Here is a 27631-nt window from a genome sequence, read left to right as displayed (position 1 = left end):
GTTGCTATGGAAAAGTCTGGTGATTCTCTGCTAAAATAGAATTATCATATGACCCAGCACTTCCACTTCTAGGTATCTGCCAAAAGAACATATGTTTACACAAAAACTTATATATGAATGTTCACAGCAGCCTCATTCATAATAACAATTGGAAATAACCCAAATATACATCAACAGATGAATGGATAAACTAAATATGGTTTTCCATGCAGTGGGATATTATTCAGCTACAAAAAGAAATGAAGTACTGACACAATGCTACAACATGGATGAACCTAGAAAACATGCTAAATGAAAGAAGCCAGATACAAAAAGGCCATATACTGTATGATTCCACTTATGTAAAATATCCGGAATAGGCAAATCCATAGATAGAAAGATTTGTGGTTGCTAGGAATTGGGGGAGGGAAGAACTGGGACTGACAAATAGGTATGGAGTTTCTTTTTGGGGTGATGGAAATGTTCTGGAATTTGATGGTGGCAATGGGTGCACAACAGAGTGAATATACATACTAAAAAACCCTGAAATGAACATTTTAAAATGATGAATTTTATATTGTGAATTGTATCTCAATAAAAGGGAAAAAAAGGACACAACTGGTTGAAGAGGCTCCCACTCATCAAATCTGGAGCAATTTGAGCATCAAAAAGAATGAGTTATTAGATTATAACACTTTGAATTAAAAAAACAAAACTGTAAATTCTCAGTGAAAACAACTACCCAAAAAGGGTAGAGGAAAGAAAACTCTTCTTTATAGATGAATGCCAGCTAATACATGTAGGGGAATGATGGGATAAGAAAACTACCATTTAAGAACTCCTAATGTGGTAACTGATTTAGATAAGATCATCAGTGGATGTTATAAATGATGTGGAAAAGGTGGCTGAAATCCAACATCTTCAATGGTATCACCCCATTTTGATAGATATGTGGGACACTACCTTAAACAAGGCATTGAACCCAGCATCACCAATACAGGGACAACCTGATGTGCAATACTGGAACATACACAATCTCACTTATAGCATTCTTATAACAGTTCTTACAAAAAATGTTTAACCTAAATGAAATCATGAGGAAACAATAAGACAAATCCAGATTGTGGGATATTCTATAAGACAACTGGCCTGGACTCAGCTAATATATTTAGGGGTGAAATGCCCTGGTGTTTAAAACTTATTTTAAATGACTCAGGGGGAAAAAAGTATATGTGTGTGTACTGAGACAGATATAGGGAAGGAGGGATGGAGGAAGAGAGGGACAGAGAAAGCAAATATGGCAAAAAGTTAATAACTGGTGAATCTATGTAAAAGAACATGGGTATTCAATATATTCCTCTTTCAACTTTTCTGTAGGTTTACAATTTTTCAAAATAAAAATTGGGGGAGAAAATCTGTGTCTGTGTAATAAATCAGCTTTAAAGAACAGAAAATTCAACATGCTTAAACTGTAATAATCAGAAACACAATTCATCTCTAATATAAAGTGTCCAATTTTCTTAAACATACTTTACTGTTGCCCATTTCAGCAGGTGAGAAGCATTATGGTACAGCTGCTCTGAAATTCCTCTATGAATCCTCAAGGCTTCTAAATTAGTTAAGTGAAAATTTCTTAGCCCAATTCAGACAGTCAAAAACTTATCTAATAGACAAGAAAATATGTTGGACAACTCACACTCCTTGCACTTTACTTACAGCCTGGAACTCCACATATCTCAAAATACGGTTTTAAAATATTCTTTAACAGAATTTCTGATAATTTCAAATGAGAGAGGTATACATTTTTAGCTACATGGTAGATACCTTATATGACTAGCAGGCAATTCAGTGTATCTCCAGTGGGATGATTTATCATAAAGAAAGTCACCAAAAATTGTAAGCAGTCTGGATTCGTGTTTATTGAAGCCAGTAATTAGAGACATCTTCTTTTCCAGCACTAGAAAGCAAGGTTCCACATGACTGCATACTGCATTCGGATAGAGCCACACCCCTGGACTAAGGCTGGTGGGGGAATAATCTGCAGTCCTAATTTTAAGTTAAAAACACCAATAAACCTAGTATAGAGACAACAGTGAACTTTCACTTACAGCATCAACATTGTTTAGGTCATGATGTACAGAGCAGTCACTTTCAACTTTGTTAAACTAATAAAACACATCTTCAGTTTAAATACTGGTTTAAAAATGCCAATCCAAAAAAAAAAAAAAGTGCAAACAAAATTAAATAATTCTAGCAGCATACCCATTGCATTTTTAGGAAAGACCAATTCATGGCCTTTATTGTGGCCGTATCTTCAAGGTTGGGCTTATTTCTTTGACTTTTCCATTTTAAAGACAAACAGCAGATGTAACCACTACAATGTACATAAATAGTCATAAAATTATCTTTAACAGTCTACCATACAAGTGTATTCTGCAAATGAAATGAATTTTACTTTAAAAAGTAAAGGCTGTTTATTGTTTGGCCTTTGGTTCCAATGCACGAAAATCCCAAAATAACAAAAAATTTGCTCCCCCCTCCCACCCTCCCAAAAAAGAACCCTGCAGCTCCCCAAAGTTGGTAGACTTTGGCAACCACTGAGCACATGACACTATCTATACATCAGTTTCTTCTGATCCTAGGAGTATCCACTTGTTATGAGAAACTAAAGTGATCTCCAAGAAACCTTCCTTCACAAGACAGGTGTCTTAGCATCTCTTCGGTTTTAGTACATTTTGTATTGACACCAAAAAGTGCTTCTCAGTTTAAATGATAAAAAATAAACAAAAAGTAAAGTTTTGCATTAAAATTTAAAATCACACTGTATCCCTCTTAGGCATGTGCCGTTCGAAGAATTCTTTCTTATTTCTGAGGTCACTCATTTTGTGCCCCCTGCCCCTGCCAGCTGCTATGGAGGGATTAAGTGACCCCATCATTCGTGTGGCCACAAGCTGTTTGGCATCTATTGGTCATTATACCACAACCATCATTCCAAGTCAGTTTACTGTCATTACCTGGAAAATCTGGTAACTGGAAGCCATAATACATTAAAAAAAAAAAAAAAACTGAATTAAAAAGGGGGGAAAAGGTGTATTTTCAACAATAAGACTGGCACAAGAAACACATTTTTATGTTTGTCAGAAAGGCAAGTAAATACTCATAGCTTTCTCCTTAACAGTGTTCAGACCTTTACAGAAAAGCAACTCAAGACAGTCTTAGAGTCTTGTTATATAACATACGATATTAAGTTATGCCCAGTATGGTTAGTGGTCAGTCAAATCTGGTATGTAAAAGTAATGACATTAGGGAAGTTAGGCTTAGACACAGTACAACAAACATTCATATAAAAAAAGTAAATTCCACATAAGTGAACTGTAGTTTTTCCCTTGATTTGACAACAAATGTTTTATACATTAAATTAATGGTAGTATTTGCATTTCAATGTTCTGTGTCATGTATAAAATTAAAAGTGCCATTTAAAATCCATAGAAGTCACTTCCAGGATGATGGTGTGACATGACAATGTGCATGAATTTGCCCTAAATGGAGACACCTGAAACACTTATTTCCATAAGAAAAAAATGCTAGTTTATGAAAAACATAAAACAAGAGAAATGTATCATTTCCATTTTCAATATAAAACATTCACACTTATTTGTCCATCTGATAGCACTGATCAGACCAGGGAGCTAGGACAAAACCCTTTTGCATCAATGGAACTCCACGAAGGTTTCCAATGACCATAAGGCAGGGACTGGTGTAAGCCAATTAACTGGAGTGTATTTACATTAAAAACCTCCTTCAAACTTTCTGTAGCACACTGCATTATGGTAAAATGAGAGGTTGGTCACCCATTCTCTACTAGTAGGCCAGCCTGTGGTAGTTAAAAAAAAAAAAATTTAAAAACAAAGCAGAAGCTATTTAGAAAACACAATTCAAAGTAAACTAATTTTGTAACTGCTGACTTTAAACATACCCCCCAGTGACTGCCCCACGACGCACATGCGTGGAGCCCAACACCTCCCACGAGGACATGGCCTGGGCTAAGCACGTGCGTCCTGGGCAGCTGCCATCTTCCCCACCCCCATACCGGCTCCACCTGACTCAGGCATCCCCACACTTAACACATCTTTCATAAGTTAAAGATGCATTCAGAACAAGTCCAATTCCCATTTTGCTTAGTGTTTAGTTTGGAAATGCTTCTGATTTTAAGTCTTAAAAATGATTATTCGACTTCTACTGAACACACAGTATTTACTAACACTGCTCATCTCCTCCTCCTCCACTTCCTGCAACATTCAGCTTCCCTACCAACACTTCTCTCATTCCTCCTTTCAGTCTTTCTCTTTCCTGGACTTTCTGCTACTTAATCTGCTTCCCAAGAACAAGTGAATCTGTTAACATGCAACTGGTCGGACTAGCCACCATCTGATCAATGACTTCCTGGTCTCATTGGCTCCACCCTGAAAGTAAGTGGGCCCTCTTTCTCTCCATCTACCTTCCCCTCCCCAAGAAGCGCAGCTGCACTTGCTGCCCATGAGAGAGCCACATGCCTGAGAGTCCAAGGGTTATCCTTCACAAAGGGGTCTGACACATAACCTTCCTAAAGGTGCATTTCACACTCGGACAAGCCAATGAAGTTTTTTTTTTTTTTTTTAAGTTCATCTCCCCTGCCCCAAAAAACTGATAGCATGTGCCATATCAGAAAAATCCTGGTCTTAGAGCAGATCAATATAGTTATTTGGTCATTTTACATATGCACTTTTTAAGGAGGATCAGGCTTCATTTTCTGTTGAAGAGTTTGTTACCATGGAGTCTGGTTTTCGAGTCATTCTATCCAGTTCTTCCTGAACATTTGTCAACACAGTCTTTTGTCCTTTAAAGAAAAAAAAAAAGTAGCAGTGATGAGAGCAGAAAAAAAAATTTTTTAAAAAGGGACATTTAAAATTATACAGATTTCTATAATCATTTTTGGTGATAATAACTCCAATAAGAATGAGGAAAGTCTTTTTTCATTGCAATGGTTATAAGGAGACAGACTCTAATTCAGCCCTTCTTAATTCCAAATGCCACAGGTTTGGGCTCCCCGACTACATTACTGCCCCCTGCCTGGGGGTGCCTTTGTGCCAAACACAAAGGCCTTTCTGAAAACCCTCTCACCCCTATGCACTCTCATCACCCATCTTCCTAGAGGTGGTATTTGAGTTTCTGGCATGCAGCAAACGACTTTCTGTGCCTCAGAGAGAACAGCTGTTTATGTTTTGTTACTAATTACAACTGACTCATGGATATCCTGGAAACATCATATTTCAATAAGAATATAAGACTAAGGTTGGCCATTTCGATACTGCACAAAGTTGGTGCACATATTTTTTGTTGTTGAACACTAACTGGGGCCTAGAAGTGACTCCTACTTCCTCCCAGGGAATACCAGCTTATAGCCTGGGCCACCAGATCAGACAGACTCTGAGTCTCCAAGAACTCAAGAGCACCTGAAGGCACAGGCTGACCTGAGGATGGAGTGATTTCTTGAGGGTTTCCTTTGATTGGAAAACACCAATTAAGGAAAATACTGTATTAATATTCCTTATAGCTAATGGAAAATTAAAACCCTTTGGAAATGGCCTCAAGCTTTCTGGGAAAATTTGTAATTCCCAAGGAACCTGGTTCTTTTGTTTCAGAGACCTCCAAGACATAGACTTGCCCTATGTGCCCACACGGGAGAACAGATGGGTGGGCTGCCACAGAGATGTCTATGTGTGACAAGGGTGGGGAGCTTCATGGAGGAGAAAATGACAACCCTCCAGTGAGACAGTGAGGGTTCACAGGCAGCTGACGGCAAGACTGGAGGCAGTAGAGTGAGCAAAATCCTTATAAAGCAACACAGAAAATTAAAGAGAGTAAATAAAATGTCAATGGTACACTCTAGACCATGACTTCCAACTGACAGAACTTCTACACCCGGGCCATGTACTGGGTTGACCAAAAAGTTCGTTACGTAAGATGTTATGGAAAAACCCGAACGAACTTTTTGGCCAGCCCAATATTTGGGATCTACCTCAACTCACCCAACAGTCAGTTCTTGAGAACCTGAATATACATAAATCCCACCTTAAATGTACCAAGAAACACGCATGGTAATAAGGTAATCCTACTGTAAAGTATACTGCTCAGTGTAAGGTGGAAATCTGTTCAGAACATCGAGGGGTCTGCAGGTCAGTGAAAGCAGACACTCCTGTCCACCACCCCACCTTCCAGCACTCCTCGATCACAAGGGTCCTAAGTCTTTGGGGGCCCTTCAGTACCTGACTTCTTGGCTGTGCCCTGCACCCCACCAGCACCAGGACTTCCAGGAGAGCCTGTTTTTTTACTCAACAGACTATTGAAGAAGCTGGCCAACACCCCTTCACTTGCTGCATTATCTAAGGAAACATTAAGAAAAAAAGCATCACACAAACTGAATGACTCAATTAAACAGCAACAAACTATTTTTCAGCTTGGAATTATCCATTTGTGGTTATGATCTTCCTAGGATACTGAGCAGATTCATTCACTATGATGCCGTATACACTGCCACTGCTAAGGCTGATGATGTGTTAGCATAGTTAGTAAGTGGAAACCTGTTTAGAGTTCCCACCTGTTCAGAGGCATAACAGGTAACCTGTGCTCCACAATCTCCCTGTCCATGAAGCAGTGTTTTTCAAAGTTTTATAAGCCCGTAACGTTCCAAAGTTGCTGTGAAAAGCTCTCATTCAGAATAGAAGACAGTCATCGAACATGCAAGAATTAAATATAATTTGAGGGTTTTACTGCCGCCAACATCTTGGGGTATTATTAAGTCACTGGGGTAAGGGCTACTTAAACTAGTAAGTAACTGAGCTTGACAAAACAAGTGACAATTCATAAATGGTAATAATATAAACCTAATAAGCAACAAAACCAAGAACTCAAAATATACATTTTAAAGTGACTTCTTATGCTGTATTCTTCTCTGAATATAGAGAGGCCTAACCAAGGTCTTAAACAAAGCCAGGTGCAAGGGCCACCAATTCCAACAAAGAAACAGGCCTTGGTCTCTGCCAACCATGAACCCCCTCTCTCTCAGAAAGAGGAAGTGGAAAGCAGCCCTTCTTGGGAAAGAAAACAGCTCAGCTACCTTGAGTCTCCACCTTCCAAACCCAGCTACTCAGCCCCTAAAGTAGGAATGAGGCCTAGGACTAAACCACTCTCCAAAGAGACAGGATACATACTTTTGATGTTTGGGTCCGGCTTCTTTACTGACGTGCCTGGGGAGGCACTAGGCACGCTGGCTGGCCCTCCCCGGCCCTGGGTTCTTGGAGAGCCAGAGGGTCCTCTTGCAGGGGATTCCTAAGTCCAAAACCAGCCCAAGTCACACACAGGCATAAAAATAACAGAAAATACATATTCCAAAAATGAAGACATGCTTCTGCAGGGTATTTTTCACAGTCTAGGGAGAAGGGTGGCAGTAATGGGAGTTTGCGCCCAGCTCAGTCCCTTTTTTAGATCCCAATTTCTCCTGAGAGAAGAGATACCAAGATAACAAAACCTGTTCACTCTAACTCCCAGAGCTGTATTCCTTCATCAGACGTTTTCTGAGTTCCTACCATGTTCCTGGCCCTGGGCTTTTAGGGGGACCAAATTCCCTCTGAATATACAAAAGCCCACACAAATGTAAGCTCTCACAAATAATGGTATAAAGTTTGAAGACATGACATTGGGCCTTGACCCTCTGTTTAGTTTAAGGTACTCACGGAGGCTCTCGTGGGTGTGGCTGGCTGCTTGGCAAGGAGTGACTGCAAAGAGAGGGACACACCGACCGTTAACCAAGGCCTGCAGAGTGCACTGAAGGTCTGGAGAAACACTTCCAAGTATTCCACTAGAGGGCACCATTAACAACAACCAAGTCAGAGGTTCTACACTATAAATGCAAAATATTTAAATTGAGCAATTTGGTATATGGTGAACAAAAAATACTCCCAGTAACCAGTTTTGAAGCTAAAGAAGCAAGGAGAGCACAAAAGGGAGGAAAAGTTGGCAAAAAAAAAAATCAACGCCCCCTGCTGACCTGCCTGCATCATCAGGCAAACCCATGATGTGTCTAACACCACTCTCAGTGAAACAGAAAGGTGGGACTGGGTCTGCATTCTGAACTGTCAGCTTGGGTTTACTCTCCTCACCTACAAAATGTGTATATCAGCTCACATGCCTTCATGCACAGGGCTGTGTGGGGCTATGTGAACTAACGGAAGTGAGGTCAGGGCGTTCGGTAAACTGTCAATATGGGAAATACTATGCCAGAAAACCTACATTTGCAGACAGAACAGGTACTTAATAAGATACTAAGCCTATCACTGTAGGAGAATCTGCAAGGCAGGAATGCGATCCTCTGAGGGGCCCCCTACCCTGTACCAATCCTAGAAATGGGAGAGAACAAGAACTGGTAGCAACCCCTTTGTCCCTGCAAGCTCTTTGCGATACCCCCGCCTCACGCCAGGGAGCTGGTTTCATTCGTGAGAAGGCCTCTGCTCTGGCCTCACTGGTCTTCTTACCTGTTGCTTCATTAGGAATACCTGCTCATCCTCCGCTGCCAACTCTTTGTCGTGGACCAGCTGTGAAGTGAAGTGACACACTCATTCGTGGTCATAGACCAAGAACACCCCCAATTACTTGTCAAAATTCATGCTGAAAGGAGAATCTTGTCCTCATGTCTCAACATGGGTTTGGGGAGTCCCTGCGGAGACTGCAGAGGTCAAGTCTTTCTAGCCTGGCAAAGACCCTGTTCCCAGACCAGCCTTGGCATATGGCCAAATGACATTTTTAAGTCTGGCAGGTTCTAAACAATACCTCCCAGGTCTGGGTCTGCAGGCGATCACAGGAGCAAGTGGGATCTACTAACAGTAATCCAGGGGCAGCAGTGGCACTCCATCACTCATGCTGTGCCACCCAGAGCCAATTACATAACACGACTTCATCTAAAGACTTTTTTTAAAAGGCCCTTGGATTATTTTTTTTTTACCCCCCTAAATGGTTCAATGTGTAAGACTTGTTTCTTTATAAGTTTCTTTTCCCATGAAAAAAACCTACAACTATTTCTTTTTTTTTTTGGTGGGGGCGCCGCGCTGCGCAGCTTGTGGCATCTTAGTTCCCCGACCAAGGATCGAACCCAGGCCCTTGGCAGTGAAAGCGCAGAGTCCCAACCACTGGGCCGCTGGGGAATTCCCCACCTGCAACTCTTAAAGTGATTGATGTGGGTACCTTTCTCACAGGAGGTTTCACAATAAAGTCTTCATATGCATCTTCTGGCTTCACAGTTGTGAAATTTTCATGTAAAATAGCTATTTTCTTTTCATTGTCCCAGCCTGCAGGTCTAAAGGCAAAGACACAGAGACTGACTTGCTTTTCCTGGGACTGCCTTATGGAATACTCAGCACACTCTGGGTTAGAGAGGACTCCCGGCTGAGATCCCTTTCCACAAGTTCTGGTCTGTAGTTGCTGGGCCGGCTTGTAGATTTTGGCAGACAAGCCAATATTCACTGCAAGTGTAGTCCATCAGCTCAACCTCACAGGTCCTGCTCCATACTGAGTTCATGAGGCCCAAGGCCTAAGGAGCCAGAGCAAGATCTTACTGACTGTACATGCTGACCCACAGGAAGTGTTCAGAGCTTTTCCACAACTCTGCCGAGAAGAACAAGGACACAATGGGGCCCTGTTCTGACAGAGTGGAGAATACAGAGCAACACATCGGATAGAGCTCAGGATAGGGCTGTTTCTCTGGGCTTTGGTATGAAGACACCCCTGTGAGCTGTTTCTCTGAGAACTCTTCTTTCTGACAGCAGTTTTCTTATGGATTGGTTAATTTTACTGATGTGTGAATATGTACCCTGGAGCCAAGGGGAGTAGCAGGACCTGCACTATCCTGGGCCTCAAACCAGAGGGACACAAAGAGGATCCTATGTGGGTGCTGCCCAGCTTGACATCGCAGGGCAGGATGGCACCCAGGTTCCATTAAGTTAAGCTGCAGCCTCGGGTAAGGAACAATTGTAAAATGCCCTACATGACATACTTTTATCTAGAAGCTCTAAAAGATGGCAACTGATTGTTCCCACAGGCTTCTCATTCTCCATCCAACTCCTGCTCCATAGCCCTATAACCGAGAAGGTGCTTAGCCAGGGCTCTCCACCCCAATGGCTCCGACGACTTCACCGGCTCCCAAACAGGCAACTACCAACAGGACCAAAGGTGCAAAGGGACAGAGCATGATCAAGATACTGCCATGACCCATGTCACCTTCAGAAGCGCTGAGCTTCTTCTCCACTCCAGACCAGCCCTGAACACATCCAGTCTCCCGGATCCTCCTTCTCCTCAGGATCACAAGTGATCTGGGTACTGACTGACTCCAAAAGCATAACACTCACTGAGAGCGTGTGGCTTTGGTGCTGGCCTGACTGGTCTAGACAACGATTCTCTAAAATCAGTCTAAGTCTCTGTGTCTGCTGTCTGGGAAGAGCCCAAGTGAGGCTCTCCCTAAATGCTGAGGAGGCAGCCTATTCGGTCCCCCGAGAGCTCTCGGCTTTCACACCCTCAGTCTTCTCCCAGACTCTCCCGCCCTTCCACCACTCCTTCTGGCCTGCCTGGCACGCACCACTCATCCTCCCAGCATCACTCCTCTGCTCTCCCGGCCACACTGCCTCTACTACCCCAGCACTGCCCTACCCCTCCTCGGCTGTGTGTGTCCCTTAAAGTGCCTCGTGCAGGAACCACATCTCGTTCATTTCTGCCCTCAGCATAGAACCTGGTCTCCGAGAAAGTGCTCAGTATTTGCTGAACAAACTGTAATTCTTTCTTAAGAGGATATCTAAGCCTAAAAACATGATACTAGCACAAGTCCTCTCAGAGACCACACCTTCAACATTTATTTATGCATCCACAACACTCACCATTCTCCACTGAGAGAATGACACAAATTCGGACTAACAGGTATCCAAGTCTCTGCCCAGGACAATCAGCCCCAGTGGCTCCTCAAATGTGAAACACCGGAAACACAACAGGCATTCAGTACAGCCAAAGCCCAAGCTGATGGGGCGCGAGGGAGGGCGTAGGCAGTCATCCCTGTCAATGGATGCCAATAAACCAGATGCTTCAACAGAAAACGTTCAGGATCCTCAAAGCGCCAATTCCCTATACTGCAACTCCCTCACTCAGCCGGTATTCTACCAGAGTTGACAGTAAGTGGCAAAAATGTTTTAGCAACTTGCTCTCAATGAAGAAAGGCAGCACCCCTGACCTCACTCCACCCAGTTCCCTCAGACTGGAAGCAGAATGGCAAGTAATCTGGAAAACAGCAGAGAGGGAAAGGTGGGTGTATATATCCCCTATGAGGTCCAACTCCAAGCACTTTGCCCCAAGGTAGTAGAAAGCTGGCTGTATAAGAGAGAGACAGAGCCATCTTACTTGGAAGGATAAAATGTAAAGAGCAAATGTACCAAGAAGAGAAGCATTTGAAAGCATCACCTATAAAGAACTCACATAAAAACTGCTTCCTTTTCCACAACTAAGGCAGGCGTGGTAAAGTGGAAACCATATGTTTTATGAACAATGTACTTATACAACAAGTCGAGGTTTTTCTCTTCCTTCACTGATGTGTAAATCAAGGCCGCTCCATCTAATCAATCTGCTTAAGGAAAACCAATTCACTGCAAGAGGAGACAAAAGCAAATACATACAAGCACAATCCTCAAAGTATAGTCACAGGATACTCAGTTTTTGATCAACACACGATTAATAGAAAGTGTTAAAATTTTAAGAACTAAAAAAGTAATAGTAGCAGAAGCAGCAGGTCAAAAGCATAAAGCATGTTGATGATAGCGGGCCACGTAGTTCATTTTTGAACATGTAAACTGTTGTCTTCTAACCCATCAGGTTGCGTCCCAAGCAGTCAACTTAATGATTCTGAGGGTAGCCCAGGATAACCCTCAGCATATCCAAGGTACACAGATTCTTTCCCAGACAGATGCCCGCATGTGATCAAGTTGGTCATTAAGCACACAAGAGTTGGGTACCTACATGTTATTGGCACCCTCCACTGAGCTGGACAAGCTTAAGAGCCCAAAGGAAGTAGCGGAACCCACCCTTACCCTGCCCCGCCCAGGATGTGGGATGATGGCACCAACTGCTATTGGATTTTTACAGAAACAAGACTCCAAAGTCTGCTGACACAGCATCTCTCTCACGGACAGCACAAAACATAAACATAAAGGAAACCCTGTAGCAGCCAAAACACTACCATGTTGGGTAATTAACCTTTTCTATAAAAAAAGCAAAGTTTAAAAAGATTTCCAAGATATGATAAAAATAATTTGCAATAAAATTATCATATCAGCTTTCTTCTTAATACAAAAGCTTATCAAATATACACCATTAAAAATAAAAAGTAATCAAAAATAGGCACAAATTATTAAGTCTCAAATTCCAACACAGTAAACTTTTAGAAAGTAAAATGATGTATACCACGGGTCCCCAACCCCGGGTCCACAGACCGGTATTGGTCCTCGGCCTGTTAGGAACCGGGCCGCAAAGCAGGAGGTGAGCAGTGGGCAAGCGAGTGAAGCTTCATCTGCTGCTCCCCATCACTCGCATTACTGCCTGAACCCTCCCCCGCCTCCCGTGGTCCGTGGATAAACTGTCTTCCATGAAACTGGTCCCTGGTGCCCAAAAGGTTGGGGACCACTGATGTATACAGTTTCACCCTGGCAAAAGACTATTCTGGATTCAGGAAGTACTGTATCTCTTTGAAGATGCCCCATTTGGAGGAAGCCTGGATTAGCACACACAGAGGGGAGCCTGTGCCCCTGGACCCCAACACAGCGCCCCAAGGATACACTGGAGGCAGAACCTCCGTAGGTGTGACTGGATGAAGTCAAAGTGCTCGTCCCTGTAATCATGCTCCTTCTCCAGGACACTCACCGCATCACACTGCAGGTAAGATAGAAAGAGAAAGGAGTCATCTTTTTGCCTGTCTGCCTGATAAGGATGGGAACACTGTCTTTGTCAGTAATAAAGTATCATAGCTTCAAAGAAGGCAGCCATGGGACTTCCCTGGTGGTGCAGTGGTTAAGACTCCGTGCTCCCAATGCAGGGGGCCCAGGTTCAATCCCTGGTCAGGGAAATAGATCATACATGCATGATGCAACTAAGAGTTTGCATGCTACAACTAAAGAGCCCGCCAGCCGCAACTAAGATCCAGCGCAACCAAAATAAATTAATTAATTAAAAAAAAAAAAAAAGAAGGCAGCCACAGCCCAAAGTCCAAGCGTTAATTAAATAAATAGACAAGAGTGAAAAGCAACTGGAGATTCTTCTTTCATCCTGGGCCTCGGTTTCCACATCTATAAAGCAGGGATATGATAGCCCTGATCACCTCACAGTTGCTCTAAGAATCAAACAAGGTCACATCAGGAAACAGGCCCACTGGACATGGCTGTGCACTGCACACTCCACAGGGCTCCATTCTCACAGAATATGATGTGAATGGCACATGCTGCAGTTGGGCAACCTAGTCGCTCTGACTAGGATCAAAGAACTTTTCAAACCCCCCATTTTTTTGTTTGTTGTTTACTGGATTTTTTTTCTTAATGCACTTTATTTATTTGCTGCACTGCCAAACCCAGCCAAGCGTACAATTCCCTGGCACACACCTTTGTGCACACCACCAACACTGGGATCCCCAGGTTATGAGTCAGCACGTTGTCACCAAGAGGCAGGGCAACATTTTCTTCATCAGGACCTGAGGTCAGAGGCCCTCTTCTCTGTGGGGAACCTTGACAACCTTCCTCAGGCTCAACATAGTCTTGAAAATCTTTCACAACTACAGGTGAAAAAGAAAAAGAAAATTACACACACACACAATAAAAAATGCACATGCCAGCTTTAGAAAACTGAAGCAGGTAGTGATAAGCACAAAACATAAAGAGTTGTGACAAACTTCCTAACTGCATCTGACTTAACTGCAATATTACGGATTTAGGGGTGGTGATACAAAATCCCAATTCTGACATTTTCAGTCAGTCTGAGCAGTATAACTTCAGAGCAGCAAAGATATTCCCCTGGTCATCTTTAATTGCATCTAACTGTTAACAATTAAACAGGTTTTTAAAAACTCCTAAGGCTTCAATAGTTCCTACTATGAAAAACAAAACAAAACACTCTTTTTTGGGCCACACAGCGAGGCTTGCAGGATCTTAGTCCCACTACCAGGGATTGAACCCAGGCCATGGCAGTGAAACAGCCAAGTCCTAACCACTGGACCACCAGGGAATTCCCAACACTTTTCCTATATATTTTACATTTTCAAAATATTAGGATAGTTGAACTGTGCTACTTCAACAGACGCGACCACTAGAATAGGTTACAACTTATAAAACTCCTCAGAGTTCTCATTAGAAACCACCTGAATTACCAAGAACATGCTGTTTCCATACAGCTGAGGTGCGTCCGTGCTAAAGAGCGAGGCTGGACTTGCCAGCACCATCTGCATCTCCTCATCATCCGCACTCTTGTGGACTCAGTTTCATCTTCAGGAGATCCTGAGTCACATGTATCACGGACCTGTTCCTGCCTAACACAAGAAGGGGTGAGTGATACAACATCTACTTCTTGGCACTACTTTGGCCATGGGTGCAATCCCATAGGAGGGCCTTCAAGCTGAGAGTGGTCCATGGTCTTGGTTAAGGCAAGTGAACACAAAGTCCACAGACCCGCACCTTTTCCTGGGTGCTTCAAGGTTACATGTCAGGCCAGAGAACAAGGACATGATGATTAAAGCTACTTCGAGCCGGCAGCTCTACTCTTCTACACACAACATGCCTAAAGGACCAAAAGGACTTTTACTCTCATCCACAACATGCTCACTGAGAAAACACAGACAACTAGATTAAAGAGAATCTAGAGAAAAGTGCATGTACTCTTCTTCACCCACAGAACAGGTTTCAAATATTTTAAAACAGTGAGTCCTAATTTACAAAGACTTTAGGTTATTGTTATATAAGCTTCTGGAATTATCTGGGAGTACAATGTCTTTCATATAATACTGGGAAAAAAACACTGCCTAAACCCTAAAACGCAGATATAACATTTCATCTCTACAACTTCTCTTTAATTAAGCTCATTCATATAATTTCATTGCCAATATAAATAATCTACTCATGGGACTTCCCTGGCAGTCCAGTGGTTAAGACTGCGCTTCCAATGCAGGGGGCGCAGGTTCAATCCCTGGTCGGGGAGCTAGCATCCTGAATGCTGCGTGGCCAAAAACAAAAAAAAACACACAAAAACAATCTACTCAAGAGATTTTTTTTTTTTTTTTTTTTACCATCAGTGCAGTTTATTTCTTCAGATTCAATAAATGAATACTCAAGAGATCTTTACTGCATTGCATTTTGGACAAAAACAGAGAAGGGTTTTCTGATGATTGTTGAAGGCTCTTAAGAAATCAAAGGCTCCCACATTTTCTTTTTTTTTTTTTTAAATCTGCTTTACTTTAGCTTTATGGAGCCAAGATTAACACACAACAAACTGCGCATGTTTAAAATGTAAATCTGATTTTTTTTTTTTTTGGCATGCCTCACGGCTTGCAGGATCTTAGTTACCCGACCAGGGATTGAATCCGGGCCACAGCAGTGAGAGCCTGGAATCCTAACCACTAGGCCACCAGGGAACTCCCTAAATTTGGTATTTTTGACATATGAATACACCCATGAGTCAGTACCACAGTCAAGATAGTGCATTTATCTATCACCCCCAGAAGTTTCCTTGTACCTTTTGGTAATCTATTTTCCCCACCTCTCCTCAACACCATCCCTAACTCCAGGCAGCCACTGATCCGCTTTTTTTTTCAATACAGATTAGTTTGCATTTTCTAGAGTTATAATATAAATATAATTTATATGTATGTAATTACATTTACATATGTAATTACATTTATAATATAAATATAATTGAGAATATGTACTCTTTTTAGTCTTCCCACATTTTCTCTTTAAAAGCATTTTAACAAATCTTCAAGTCAATGAAAAATACAATGGCTTAACTGTTTGGGTAATATCTATAATTGCCCAAGGTCACGTGAGGCACTCAACCAGGCTTCCAAGACAGTGAGCATGGCAGAGCCTGGAACAGGTTACAGGTAAACTAAATGACCGTGGGAAGGGAGGCAGGGATGGGGCAGCTCCAGCAGTCTGCTCCACAAACCTCCACGACCCAGCATGCTGCATAAACTGCTGTATTCTACATAGACCATGATATGAAAATGGCTGGGAAACCCTGGGCTAGGCTATTCATTCTCTGAAGGAATGACTTAATTACGGCTATCCAAAAACAGTAGGAAATGCACATGTGTTTTTAATAACTCAGCATTTTAGAAAATAAGTTGGAAGGCAGAGCAAATATTCATAACGGAGGTGGTGAAAAGGAATGATAAAAACATAGTGAGGACTGTGTAATTTGGATAGTAAAATGTGCATTTCCCTTAGCGTACACACATACCACAGCATTAGCAGTTTCTCTCTAGGTGGTGGGATGGCCAGTATTTCACAGCAGGAGCCATCAGCCCACCAGGGGTTCCCCTTTAGCATCAGATGGGAGTGGCTATGGGAAGGAGACTGCAGAGCGCCGCCTTTCTCTTCTTTTCCCTTCTACCTCACTGATCACCGGTTGGTTCCACAGTTCTGAGAAGACCCAAGAGACTGCACCTAATCTTTTTCCTCTACTTGATAAGCAAGTGAAGCCCCAGACACAAAGCAGGAAAGACAAGACTAACCTACACACAAGCACCACCTTCTGGCAGCTTTAGGGGTTGCTCTGCCCTCTCCCTCAGACAAACCCGGCAGCCAAGCAGCTGCCACAGATTCAGGACCACTGAGGAACCTAATCCGGAAAGATACTGGCTGGCCATGGAGCAACTTTCCAAACTCAGCAGACTGGAGACTGGTGTTGGATCAGAAAGCAGGTTGGGTGACAGCCCTTTGCTCATTCAATACAATACCTAGAGTCCAATTAATCTGGAAAGTGGGAGTCCTCTAAGCAAGAGGATGGCCAACCACTTTATTAAAATGTAACCTAAAACTAGCTAACAAAGGCACTCCTTCAACGGGTAACAGAAAGGCGTGAGTACCATTCCAAACACCTCAGAGGAAAGGTGGTGAACACGAGAGGCTCTCAGAAGGTTAACGAGAGTCATGAGGCATGGATGTGATTCCAGCAATCGCCAGCTGCCCTCCAGTGTCCTCTCCTCTTCCTCCTTACAACCACACCGAGCACTGATACTCAGAACACACGGCCACACAGACTACATTTCCTTAGGAAATGTCCCCTTAGGAAGACAGCAGGCACACACTCTTCAGCCCTTCTTTGCTTTTCCTCCTGTTGCCTGCAACACAGATGTGAAGGCTGGAGCTCTGGTTGCCAAGAGGAAGAGAACCACACCCTAAAGATGACAAAGCAGTAAGCACAAAGGAGCCAGGGTCCTTGACTTGTCTTCCTCAAGATGCTTTCCAGTCCTGAACTACCTCTGGATTTCATTCACAGGAGAGAGAAATAAAACCCAGTCTTGTTTAGGCTACTGTTATTTTGGGTTTGTGTCACATGCAGCTCAATCTAATCCTAAGCAACACAGACATCAATGACTAAGACCACAAAACAAATTCAGTGTGTCATGGGAGCACAAGCTCCCCAGGAGCGGGCACCTTGTCTGCTGTATGTATCCCCAATGCCTTGAACAGACCTGGCACCGGGCAGACACTCTCCCTAGCTGGGAAAGAAAAACATCCTTGGCTCAATCTCTTCCTTTTTTTCTGTTTTAACAAATCTTTACAAGGTTATGACTCTAAGAAAACAGGTTCAGAAACTGAAATCTCCTGTGCATTAACCCACTAGTCTGGGTACGATGGTAAATGCGCAGTGAAAGGAGAACAGCTCTTCAGGCTCAGAACTATTCTCAGAAGTTGTCTTTAGGGTCTCTATTTCAGGGGAAAAATAGGCTTTATCTAGAAAGGTCAGTGTTTGAGGACAGATGCGCTGAGCTGCATAACAATCACTGCAGCACACGTGGGTGTCCCAGGAAACACACATGCACACAGCAAACTAAAGAATTATCTGTTAAACTTCCTGCTTTAGCTAATGTAGTCAGGAGCAAGTGAAGTTATGACAGGAAGACACACAGCAAGAAATCTGATTTGAAAAGCACATCAAAATTTCTGAACCCTTCTGCCAGTAAGTTTGAAGAGCCTGTGTGCCATGCTCCAGAAGTCCTCATTAATTCACTAAAGGGAATGATGTCATCCCGTGGAAATAAGCCAGGCTAAGCTAAGCCAAGACTGCCCTGGCCAAGACAGCACTGCTGCTGCCACAGCTCCAGCCCCTGCCCCTCCCATTTCCCTGGCAAGTGAACAGAAGCTGATGTAACTGCACAGAAGCAACGAAAAGGAAAAACAAGCTTCTGAACCACATTAAGGAAAAAAAAAACAAAACAAAAAGAACTTCCTTTAAAGTTCTCTGTTCTCACAAGGGCTTGGATGCCCTGAGTCTTAAAACATCCTTTCATTTTCATGGAAAAAAAAAAGAATTTCCTATTTCTAACTAAAATCATATTTGCTGGATCCCCAAAGGAACTAAGGTAGGAACTGAAAGATTTATCTTTTGTAGGTCTTCCTTTAAACTTGTCAACAAGAGGGTCCATAGGATCTCAATGGAATCCCAGGGAAATGGACTCAAGCTGCAGAGATCCCAGTAAATCTCTATACCCACTGATACTAACTCAGCAGACCACGAGTTAACAGAAGAGCAAAAAGACTCACAGACCTGATCACATTTTGGGGGTGAGGGAAGAACCCTTATTATAAAAGAGAACCAATGAAAATAATAAGAAATACTGATTTATTTTCTTCAACTGTGACAGCCGAGATAAAGATTGCTTTGAAGACTTTTTGACTACTGAATCTACAAAAGCAAATCTGAAATAAATGGTGCAAACAAAACACAAACACTCTGTAAGGGAAGCTTTGTAGCCTCTTGACACTGTGAAAAGGAAGGTGGCTGGAACCATCCAAAGAGACGAGTGAATTTTCCAATTAAGAAAATCCTGTTTTACTTACACTTCCGTTCCAGCTCCCTCATTTCTTCTGGTGGAATTTTCATTTTATCAATGTGCTCACGTAAAACACTAGCCCATTTCTGTAGAGATTCCATCATAGTCCAAGGCCTAGACATGTCTGCAACAAAAATCACCAGGGTCTCCGGCAAGAATTCAGCAGAAACTGCAAATTTCAGCAGGCCTTTGTGATACAAGTCTCCATCCAGAATCCACACATTGCAGCGTGTGTGATCTAAGAAAAGAAGTGAAGCTAAGTTACTGACAATGACCATCAGCACAGCTGAAAGAGCCACATAAGGAAGAACTTAAAGGTGACAGCCACAGAATTCCACACAGAACAGACAGCAATCCTAACCAGAAAAGGGTCCAAGTGCTCAGTGGACAGCAACTCTTCATCAAGGTGCCTTGTGAACTGTCTAAACAATAAAATTTTTTAACAACCATAATATACTGTGTCCACATCCAAAAAGATTCCAGCAATGTCTGAGGAGTAAATTGTGAAGGACATTTTAGCTTTCGGTAAGAATCAAAAGATACTAATAAAAGCTACAAATGTTCCCTGGACGACTGTGCCATAGTCTAAATAATCCATTCTTCTAAAATATCAGCAATCTGTGAGGCAGCAAGCTATGCCGAAGAGCCTGTGGTTAAACGAGCTCTTCTTGTGTCAGTCACACTAAACAGTGCGCTCACATACCACAAAGGGTGCCAAAGAGACAGGACCTTTGTATTTAAATGCCAAGATAAACTCATTACTTATATAAACTGAGATATGAATTACGGGGTGCCTGATAATATTAAGGAATTACACTTACTTTTGATATGATAATATGATTATGTTTTTTAAAATCCTAATCTTTTAGACATACATATGGAAGTAGTTACAGATAAAAAGATATAATGTCTGAAATTTGCTGTAATAATCCAATGTGGAGTGAAAAGAGAAGAAGGTGAGAGTATAGGTGAAATAAAATTGACCAAGAACTTGTAACCTGAAGGCAGGTGATACATATATTGGGGTTCATCAAAATAGTCTATGCTTTTATGTAGTTCTGTTTTCCACAGTAAAGTTAAAAACATATACAGACAAATGTGCAAGTGCTGACATTTAATGAAGCATGTGATTCTAAAACTACATCTGGATGATCAAACTGTAGAAGATAATTCTCCAAATTAATAATACACTTTTTAAAAAATTTTAGACACCTTTTTGAGAATTTTTTTTTTTAATAAAAGCACCATGAGGGAGAAATCCTACTATCAAAAATATCATTTCATTAACTTCTTCCCCAGTAAATTGCAACTTACCCTTTAAAAACCTGTCTTCTGTTAGCTATCTCTTTTTGGGTATAATCAATTCACTAACATGCTGTGAAAAATTTTATATTCATAACTTTATTTCAACAGTACAACAAAGGTATCTACATCTAGATATACTTTCAAAACTCTAATGCATTTCAGATAGCGGTTTTGACTTGGATTCTACCAATGCCTTCAAAAATACTGCACTGGGCTTCCCTGGTGGCGCAGTGGTTGAGAATCTGCCTGCCAATGCAGGGGACACGGGTTCGAGCCCTGGCCTGGGAAGATCCCACATGCCGTGGAGCAACTAGGCTGGTGAGCCACAACTACTGAGCGTGCGCGTCTGGAGCCTGTGCTCCGCAACAGGAGAGGCCGCGATAGTGAGAGGCCCGCGCACCGTGATGAAGAGTGGCCCCCACTTGCCGCAACTAGAGAAAGCCCTCGAACAGAAACGAAGACCCAACACAGCCAAAAATTAATTAATTAATTAATTAATTTAAAAAAAAGTATACTGCACTGTTGGGACTTCCCTGTCGGTCCAGTGGTTAAGACTTTGTGCTCCCAATGCAGGGGACACGGGTTCGATCTCTGGTTGGGGAACTAAGCTCCCGCATGCTGCACGGCGTGGCCAAAAGAACCCCCTAAAAACAAACTGCACTGCACTGTACCTGAAGTCTAGAGATTTTAATGTCTGCCCCTCACCAGACACAGTTCTTTTTTTTTAGCCTTTCTTCCCACTGCCCACTACATATAACTCACCCATGTGCATGGAGATTACACATACCACATGTGGCATTAAATGGATGCCCCCAACCCTGAAGGCAGAGGTCCTTTGACATGCCATGTCCTACCACAAAACAAGGACAAGCCAGAATCGATTTTCTCTACCTGGGTGATTGCCTGCAAAATGTGTATTTATAACCTAGTCACACCACACAATAAAAAATACTGGGGCTAAAAGATGTATAATTAACCACAGGTAAGGGCAACTCTTTCATCAAAGAGGAACTTGCAAGTAGGCAGCTTAAAAAAAATCCCATAAATGCAGAGATCAAAGTTTTTAAGGCAACCTTAAGGAATCTGAAATAAAAATTAACATGTATTTCAACTCAAAGGTAAGTGAATATAGTTACTTTGATGCTTGGCATGAAATGTTTATGCCCCTTTGAAACAAGCAGCTATAGCAATGTCAGAGTATCTACACCATGTTTCATGTACTTTCAAAAGGGTACTAGACCTACCACCTGTCTCAAGCACTCAGCTACACTTGACACATGCCACCTCTCATTCTGTCAACCTACAAATTGGTACCATCGCCCAATACTACAAATGAGGAAACTGAGGTGCAGAGTGGTTAAGTCAGTCACAACTAGTGACTACCGGAGTGGATTCCGAACCAGTTCTGCCTGGCTCCAAAGCCCAAGTTCTTTCCACAATAATCATCAAAGACAGGAAGCAAAACACTCAGACATATGAGGCCCCTTAGCCCAGCTCAGTGACCCCTGAGTCCCAACCCTACCTACACAAACTCCGGTGGGCCTAGGTGGGCACTGGAAAGCCTCTGCTCTCCTTATACAAGGAGAGCCCTTAGCACCAGGTCTACCTCCTACCTTTCTTTCACATCCTTCAGAGAATGTTCAGCATGGCAAAGGAAGCCAGGGAAGAAGGAACAGGAATAAAATCTTGGGGTTCTAAGATGACTACTAAGTTAAGATTAAAGGGTTTTTCCCCTCTATTTAAATGATTCTTGGAGCTCGAAGAATTAAGGTGCAAGGAAGGACCTGGGTTCAGCTTCTTCATTTTAGCAATAAGGAAATGGGGGACCAGAGGTGGTGGGATATTCCCCCTTATATAATCACCCCTACATCATGGTCCTTACTGTACAAAAGGGTAAACGCAATTTTAAGAAAGTAATTTAATGAAGATATTTCATCCTTAGGTTACATGGTCACTTTTCTACAAATAAAAAAACGTAGAGGGGCTTCCCTGGTGGCGCAGTGGTTGAGAATCTGCCTGCTAATGCAGGGGACACGGGTTCGAGCCCTGGTCTGGGAAGATCCCACATGCCACGGAGCAGCTGGGCCCGTGAGCCACAATTGCTGAGCCTGCGCGTCTGGAGCCTGTGCCCCGCGACGGGAGGGGCCGCGATAGAGAAAGGCCCGCGCACCGCGATGAAGAGCGGTCCCCGCACCGCGATGAAGAGTGGCCCCCGCTTGCCGCAACTGGAGAAAGCCCTCGCACGAACCGAAGACCCAACACAGCCAAAAATAAATATAAATAAATAAATAAATAAATAAGAAAATCCTTTAAAAAAAAAAAAAAACAAAAAACGTAGGCATTAATAATTATTTATTTTAGAGCCACTCAAGATCTAACACAAAGCCTAAAAGTTTACAAAGGAGGTATTACTGACTAGTGGTAACCAAAAACCATTATTCCAATCCAACTCACAATCGTACTTATCACAATTTTAAATGATATCTAATCCTCATAATAGAGCTTACCGTGCACTTTTTTTTTTTTTTTACCATGCACTTTTAACCATCTCAATTACCCAGAAGGTAGAAAACGATTATTATCCACATTCTAGACATCAGAAATTAAGAGAACATTATTACCTCTGAGCCTCTATTCTCTCCACTGGGGGATAAAAACAAAACAAAACAAAACAAAACAAAAACCCACAAGCAATCAGCATTTCTACACTGTCACAAAAAGACTCAAAACTCTCTTGTGAATATCTGTTAAGCTTTTATACTCTAAACCACATCAATTTCAGATTCTCCACTAAAACCAGGCAGAGTAACAATGGTGCCCAGATCAGTCTGCCAAGTGTTTCTCTCATAGAAAAGTCCAAAGCACTTAAAAACTTCTTAATTTTTTTTTTTTTTAATAAATATTATCTATCTATCTATGGCCGTGTTGGGTCTTCGTTGCTGCACGCGGGCTTTCTCTAGTTGTGGCGAGCAGGCGGCTGCTCTTCGTTGCGGTGCACTGGCTTCTCATTGCAGTGGCTTCTGTTGCAGAGCACAGGCTCTAGGCGCTCAGGCTTCAGTAGTTGTGGCGCACGGGCTTAGCTGCTCCACAGCATGTGGGAGCTTCCCGGACCAGGGCTCGAACCCGTGTCCCCTGCGTTGGCAGGTGGATTCTTAACCACTGCGCCACCAGGGAAGTCCAAAAACTTCCTTCTCAGTTTCTTACTTTTATGTGCATTTGAAACTTTACTCTCAGTCTCTCCTTTTAAGTAAGGGCTACCCAGAGCAGCAGGTAACAGGCCCATTCCCCATTTTGCTAACATACTCTATAAAGAAAAGTAGGTGAAGTCCTACAAAGAGATACACTTCATCTACTCCCCTGTAACTAATTCTCTTAGACCTAAAGAGAAAATTGAGAATGCCTGGGCATGTTGCAGGAGTGGCAACTGAGGAGTCAGAGACCTGCATGGATCAATGCTTCACTCACCATCTCGGTCCTCGTCGTGGACACTGAGGTAGAGATACTCTAGGCCTCTTCCTTTTTTGCCATGCTCAGCTCCTTGAAGTTTAGTCATGAGGGTTGTTTTACCAGAACCATCTTCACCTATAAGTGATGCATGTAAGAAGACAAAGCGTACCGCTTATTCTAGGCAAGGATGGGGAGTCTGGACATTCACACAAGGAACTTTCATGTAGAGCTTGCTATTGAGGTCTCACCTGTATTCATAAACAAAGCAGGACCTGTTGTAAGAGTGGTCAGGGTGGGGAGAGGTGATAAAGGCAGCAATTTCCAACATCTAAAATGACAATCTACTGCAGTCATCCTTACCTCATAAGGAAAGGAAGAAGGCAGGTCCGCAGGCCCTACCTATAATTTATAAGACACGCATCTGGAAAAGTGAAAGTAAAAGGTGGGGCTAGTTTCTCACAAAATAAACTTTTACCACAAGGAAAGCAAGAAGTCTTTAGAATATAATTAACCTTAAAGCCTAGGAACTCTGAACTAAAAAAGTCTGATCCTGCCTCATAATCATGAAGAATGAAGCTGTTATTCACTGTTGATTTTAGTACATTTCTTTCATAAGCACCCTGAAGGCTAGAAAACTGACGAAAAGAATTACAGACCTAAGCAAAACTCTTAAAGCACTATCTTAGTAATTACCAAGCGCCTCCTCATCCCCCTCCACCCAGCTAACAACTCTCCCTCCCAAAAGAAACCTTAAACATCAGAAAGAGCCACCACCAAAAAACACTCCTAAGCACCCCTGGGGTTTAGTAATATGGAATTACAGAACATGAGAACTGAAAGGCATTCCACAGATCAAAGTCCTCCTTTCCACCCCCAATGCCACTACCTTACTCAGGCCCTTCACATCCTATCTGGACATGGTGAGCACTCAGCCTGACTTCAGTACCTGCTCATTTTGAGCCACCTGCCACTCTGCTGCCAGCACCCCCTTTCTAAACACAGATCTGGTGCCCTTGATCCCCCAGTTCGTGAAGACCTCTAAAGGTCTTCTGTTACCTGCTGCAGTGGTCATCAACTAAAGACCAGCCACTCCCCTCAAAAACAGTGGGAAAACCACCCTCACAGTGATTCCCGTGACAATCAGAGAATGGAGGTAAAATAAAAGGCCCCTGAGAATCAGGTGCCTTCAGGAAAAAGCATCGACTCTTCAGCCTTCCACATCTGCCTCGAACTCACCTCATCAGTCACCTTCCACAAGGAGGCTGTGGTAGCTTCCAACGCCCGCCCCCGCCTTGTCACCTCTGTGTTCCTGCAAACACTAACCCTCTGGGCCCCTGCACGTTAACACCTACCCTTCAAAACACCTAACTCCAAACAGCATCAAGCCATATGATGTGCCCCGAATCATCTATGCCCAACATGGTGTAGTGCAATCACCAACACATCTACTTGTGTCTCATTAAACTGAGATTCTCGTGTAGTGTCTGAGGGATGTCTGTGCTGTCCCGGTGCCCAACCGACAGTCAAGGACCCACTCAACAAATGGGTCTGTTGTATGAATGAACCCAGCCAAACTCCCCCACTTGTACGAGGAAAGGAGACCAGAGACGCTAAGGGACCTGACCCCGGTAACCCAGCAGTGAAGGCTAAAATAATGTAGGAAAAGTCCCTGGGGAGGACTCCAAGGCCTGCTGTTCTTTGCAGCGCCCCTCCCACCGCGCACCGCTCATCAAGATAGAGAAATGGCTCCTGTGGCATCTCCCCACAGCCCGACGACCCCCAGTCACCTCGTTCGCCCGCTTCCTCCGCTAACCTCATCTACTCCCTCCCCTCTCTACGCCCGCAGTTCGGTGAACTTCAAGGCTATGAGCGCAGGAAGTCAGGGACATTTAAAGCAAAGCTGATGCTGCGGCCAAAAGACTAAGGAATGTGCCGACGAAACCTTGCCAGCATCCCTGGGCTCTCGAAAAGGGGCAACGTCCTGACCTCGGCCGTGGTGGACTTGGCCACTCTCAGGCTGTGAAGCCAGGGTCTCCAGGCCCTCCCGGGCAGGCAGCAGGGGAGAGGAAGGCTGGCACCAGTGAGAGGGCGCCCGCCTCGCCCACCCCAGCTCCCCGGGCAACGCCCCGGCGCCGGCGCTCACCGAAAACCAGGATGTTCTTGCCGGACGGCAGCTTGGACCTGGCGCGGGTGGACACCTCGCTCAGGATCGAGGACCTGTGGGGACAATGGCACAGCGGTCGGCCCCAGGGCCAGCCTGAACCTGACCGGCCCGCGACGGCCCGTTAGTCTGTCCGACGGTCCGGCCCGGCCGCGCCCTCCCCGGCCCGGCCAGCCCAGCCTGGCCGCCTTGCGGTCTCACCATAGGCTCTGGCCCTCCTCCTCCTCAGTGGTCAGGTCGCCGGCGGCCGCCACCGCGGGCCCGTTAGGGCCCAGCAGCAGCTTCTTCTCCACCCCCACCGGCGCCATCTTGCCAACTGCAGCCACAAAGAGGGCCCTCCCCCGGGCCCGCCGAGGACCCGCGAGGACCCCGCCGGCCCGCCCGCGCCTGCCGCGCCCCCAGCCGCCCGCCCCGCAGGGTCCGCGCCGCCCCCTGCGCTCCGCCGGGCTTGCAATGTCCGCGGGCTCTCGCAGGGTCGTGAGACCACCGCGGTGGCGGGAGATGGGAGGCGGTCAGGCGGCCGCCGGGGCAGCCCTGCTCGGGGAGGCGGCGGCGCGAGCGGGAGCCACCGGGGTGGAGGGCGCGCTAGCGGCCTCTGCCGGCCGAGAGGCGCAACGACACCCGTTCCCGGTCCTCCGTCAGCTGGCCGCTCCAGCTGCGCCGTCGGGGGCCGAGGCACCCGACGCACTGAAGCAAAAAGCTCAGGCCTTGGGATGAGATCAGTACAGGATAGCGCCGTTTACCGAGCGCTTACCGTGTGCCAGAGTCATACGTTATCTCACTGAATCTTGTCTAACTCTTTTACGGGTGAGGAACCTGAAGCTCAGAAATCTTGAGAAACCTGACCAAGGACCCAGTGCTTTCTGGCTATCTTCTGATAGCATCCCGGTACTTCCAATTTTACCGATCTTAACCTATTCTATCATGAACTTCGCTTAATCCTAATCGAACCACGAATTGAAAGACCGGCCTTAAACTAGACCCCCAAATCCTCACAAATATCCTGCTTTTCACCTCCTCCTTCCTTGACCTCATTAAGACCACGAGGTAGTGATCTTTACTGTAGTGAGTAATTTGCTTGGTTTTACTTATTAACAGGTGTTTGGGGGTTTTTTTTGGTTTTTTTTTAGTTAATTTATTTATTTTTGGCTGTGTTGGGTCTTCGTTTCTGTGCGAGGGCTTTCTCTAGTTGCGGCGAGCGGGGGCCACTCTTCATCGCGGTGCGCGGGCTCTTGTTGCGGAGCACAGGCTCCAGACGCGCAGGCTCAGTAGTTGTGGCTCACGGGCCCAGTTGCTCCGCGGCATGTGGGATCTTCCCAGGCCAGGGCTCGAACCCGTGTCCCCTGCATTGGCAGGCAGATCCTCAACCACTGTGCCACCAGGGAAGCCCCAGTGTTTGGTTTTTTTAATGATATTTTCTGGGAGCCAGCATTTGACACCAGAAATAGGAGGCTTTAATGTCCTTTCTTCAGGAAAAAAGAAAGAAAAAGAGAAAGAAAGGAAGGAAGGGAGGAAGGAAGGAAGGAAGAAAGAGATATGAAGGGGGAAGGGACGGGGAGAGAAGGGGAAGGAAGAGGGTA

General features: G+C 44.2%; 1 protein-coding gene across 2 annotated transcripts; it reads right to left on the bottom strand.

Annotated features, from left to right (window-relative positions):
- Window positions 1-1873: 1873 nt before the first annotated feature.
- DYNC1LI2 (dynein cytoplasmic 1 light intermediate chain 2) lies at window positions 1874-26412 on the bottom strand. 2 transcript variants are annotated; one of them, XM_057534139.1, is made up of 13 exons: window positions 26253-26412; window positions 26034-26107; window positions 23909-24025; window positions 19146-19376; window positions 13695-13864; window positions 12879-12972; window positions 11527-11662; window positions 9256-9367; window positions 8550-8609; window positions 7752-7793; window positions 7230-7347; window positions 6285-6401; window positions 1874-4855 (listed from the first exon to the last, which is right to left on the bottom strand). In XM_057534139.1, the coding sequence occupies exons 1-13, from the start codon at window positions 26357-26359 to the stop codon at window positions 4755-4757; spliced, it is 1479 nt and encodes a 492-aa protein (XP_057390122.1). In that variant the 5' UTR covers window positions 26360-26412; the 3' UTR covers window positions 1874-4754. The 2 variants fall into 2 exon arrangements, with proteins under 2 accessions (XP_057390122.1, XP_057390123.1); XM_057534140.1 differs by lacking the exon at window positions 6285-6401.
- Between the last annotated feature and the right edge of the window lie 1219 nt (window positions 26413-27631).

Source organism: Balaenoptera acutorostrata, chromosome 19, assembly GCF_949987535.1.
Source record: "Balaenoptera acutorostrata chromosome 19, mBalAcu1.1, whole genome shotgun sequence".
In the NCBI taxonomy this organism is placed as follows: Eukaryota; Metazoa; Chordata; class Mammalia; order Artiodactyla; family Balaenopteridae; genus Balaenoptera; species Balaenoptera acutorostrata.
This window is presented reverse-complemented; position numbering and strand designations above follow the sequence as displayed.

Excerpts from the sequence above, each read along its gene's own strand:
- DYNC1LI2 (XM_057534139.1), bottom strand. The coding sequence starts at position 26,359 with ATGGCGCCGGTGGGGGTGGAGAAGAAGCTGCTGCTGGGCCCTAACGGG. Across the intron at positions 19,377-23,908 it reads CCACGACGAGGACCGAGATG|ATCACACACGCTGCAATGTG; the intron begins GTGAGTGAAGCA and ends TTCTTTTCTTAG. Across the intron at positions 7,348-7,751 it reads CCACACCCACGAGAGCCTCC|GAATCCCCTGCAAGAGGACC; the intron begins GTGAGTACCTTA and ends TTTTGGACTTAG.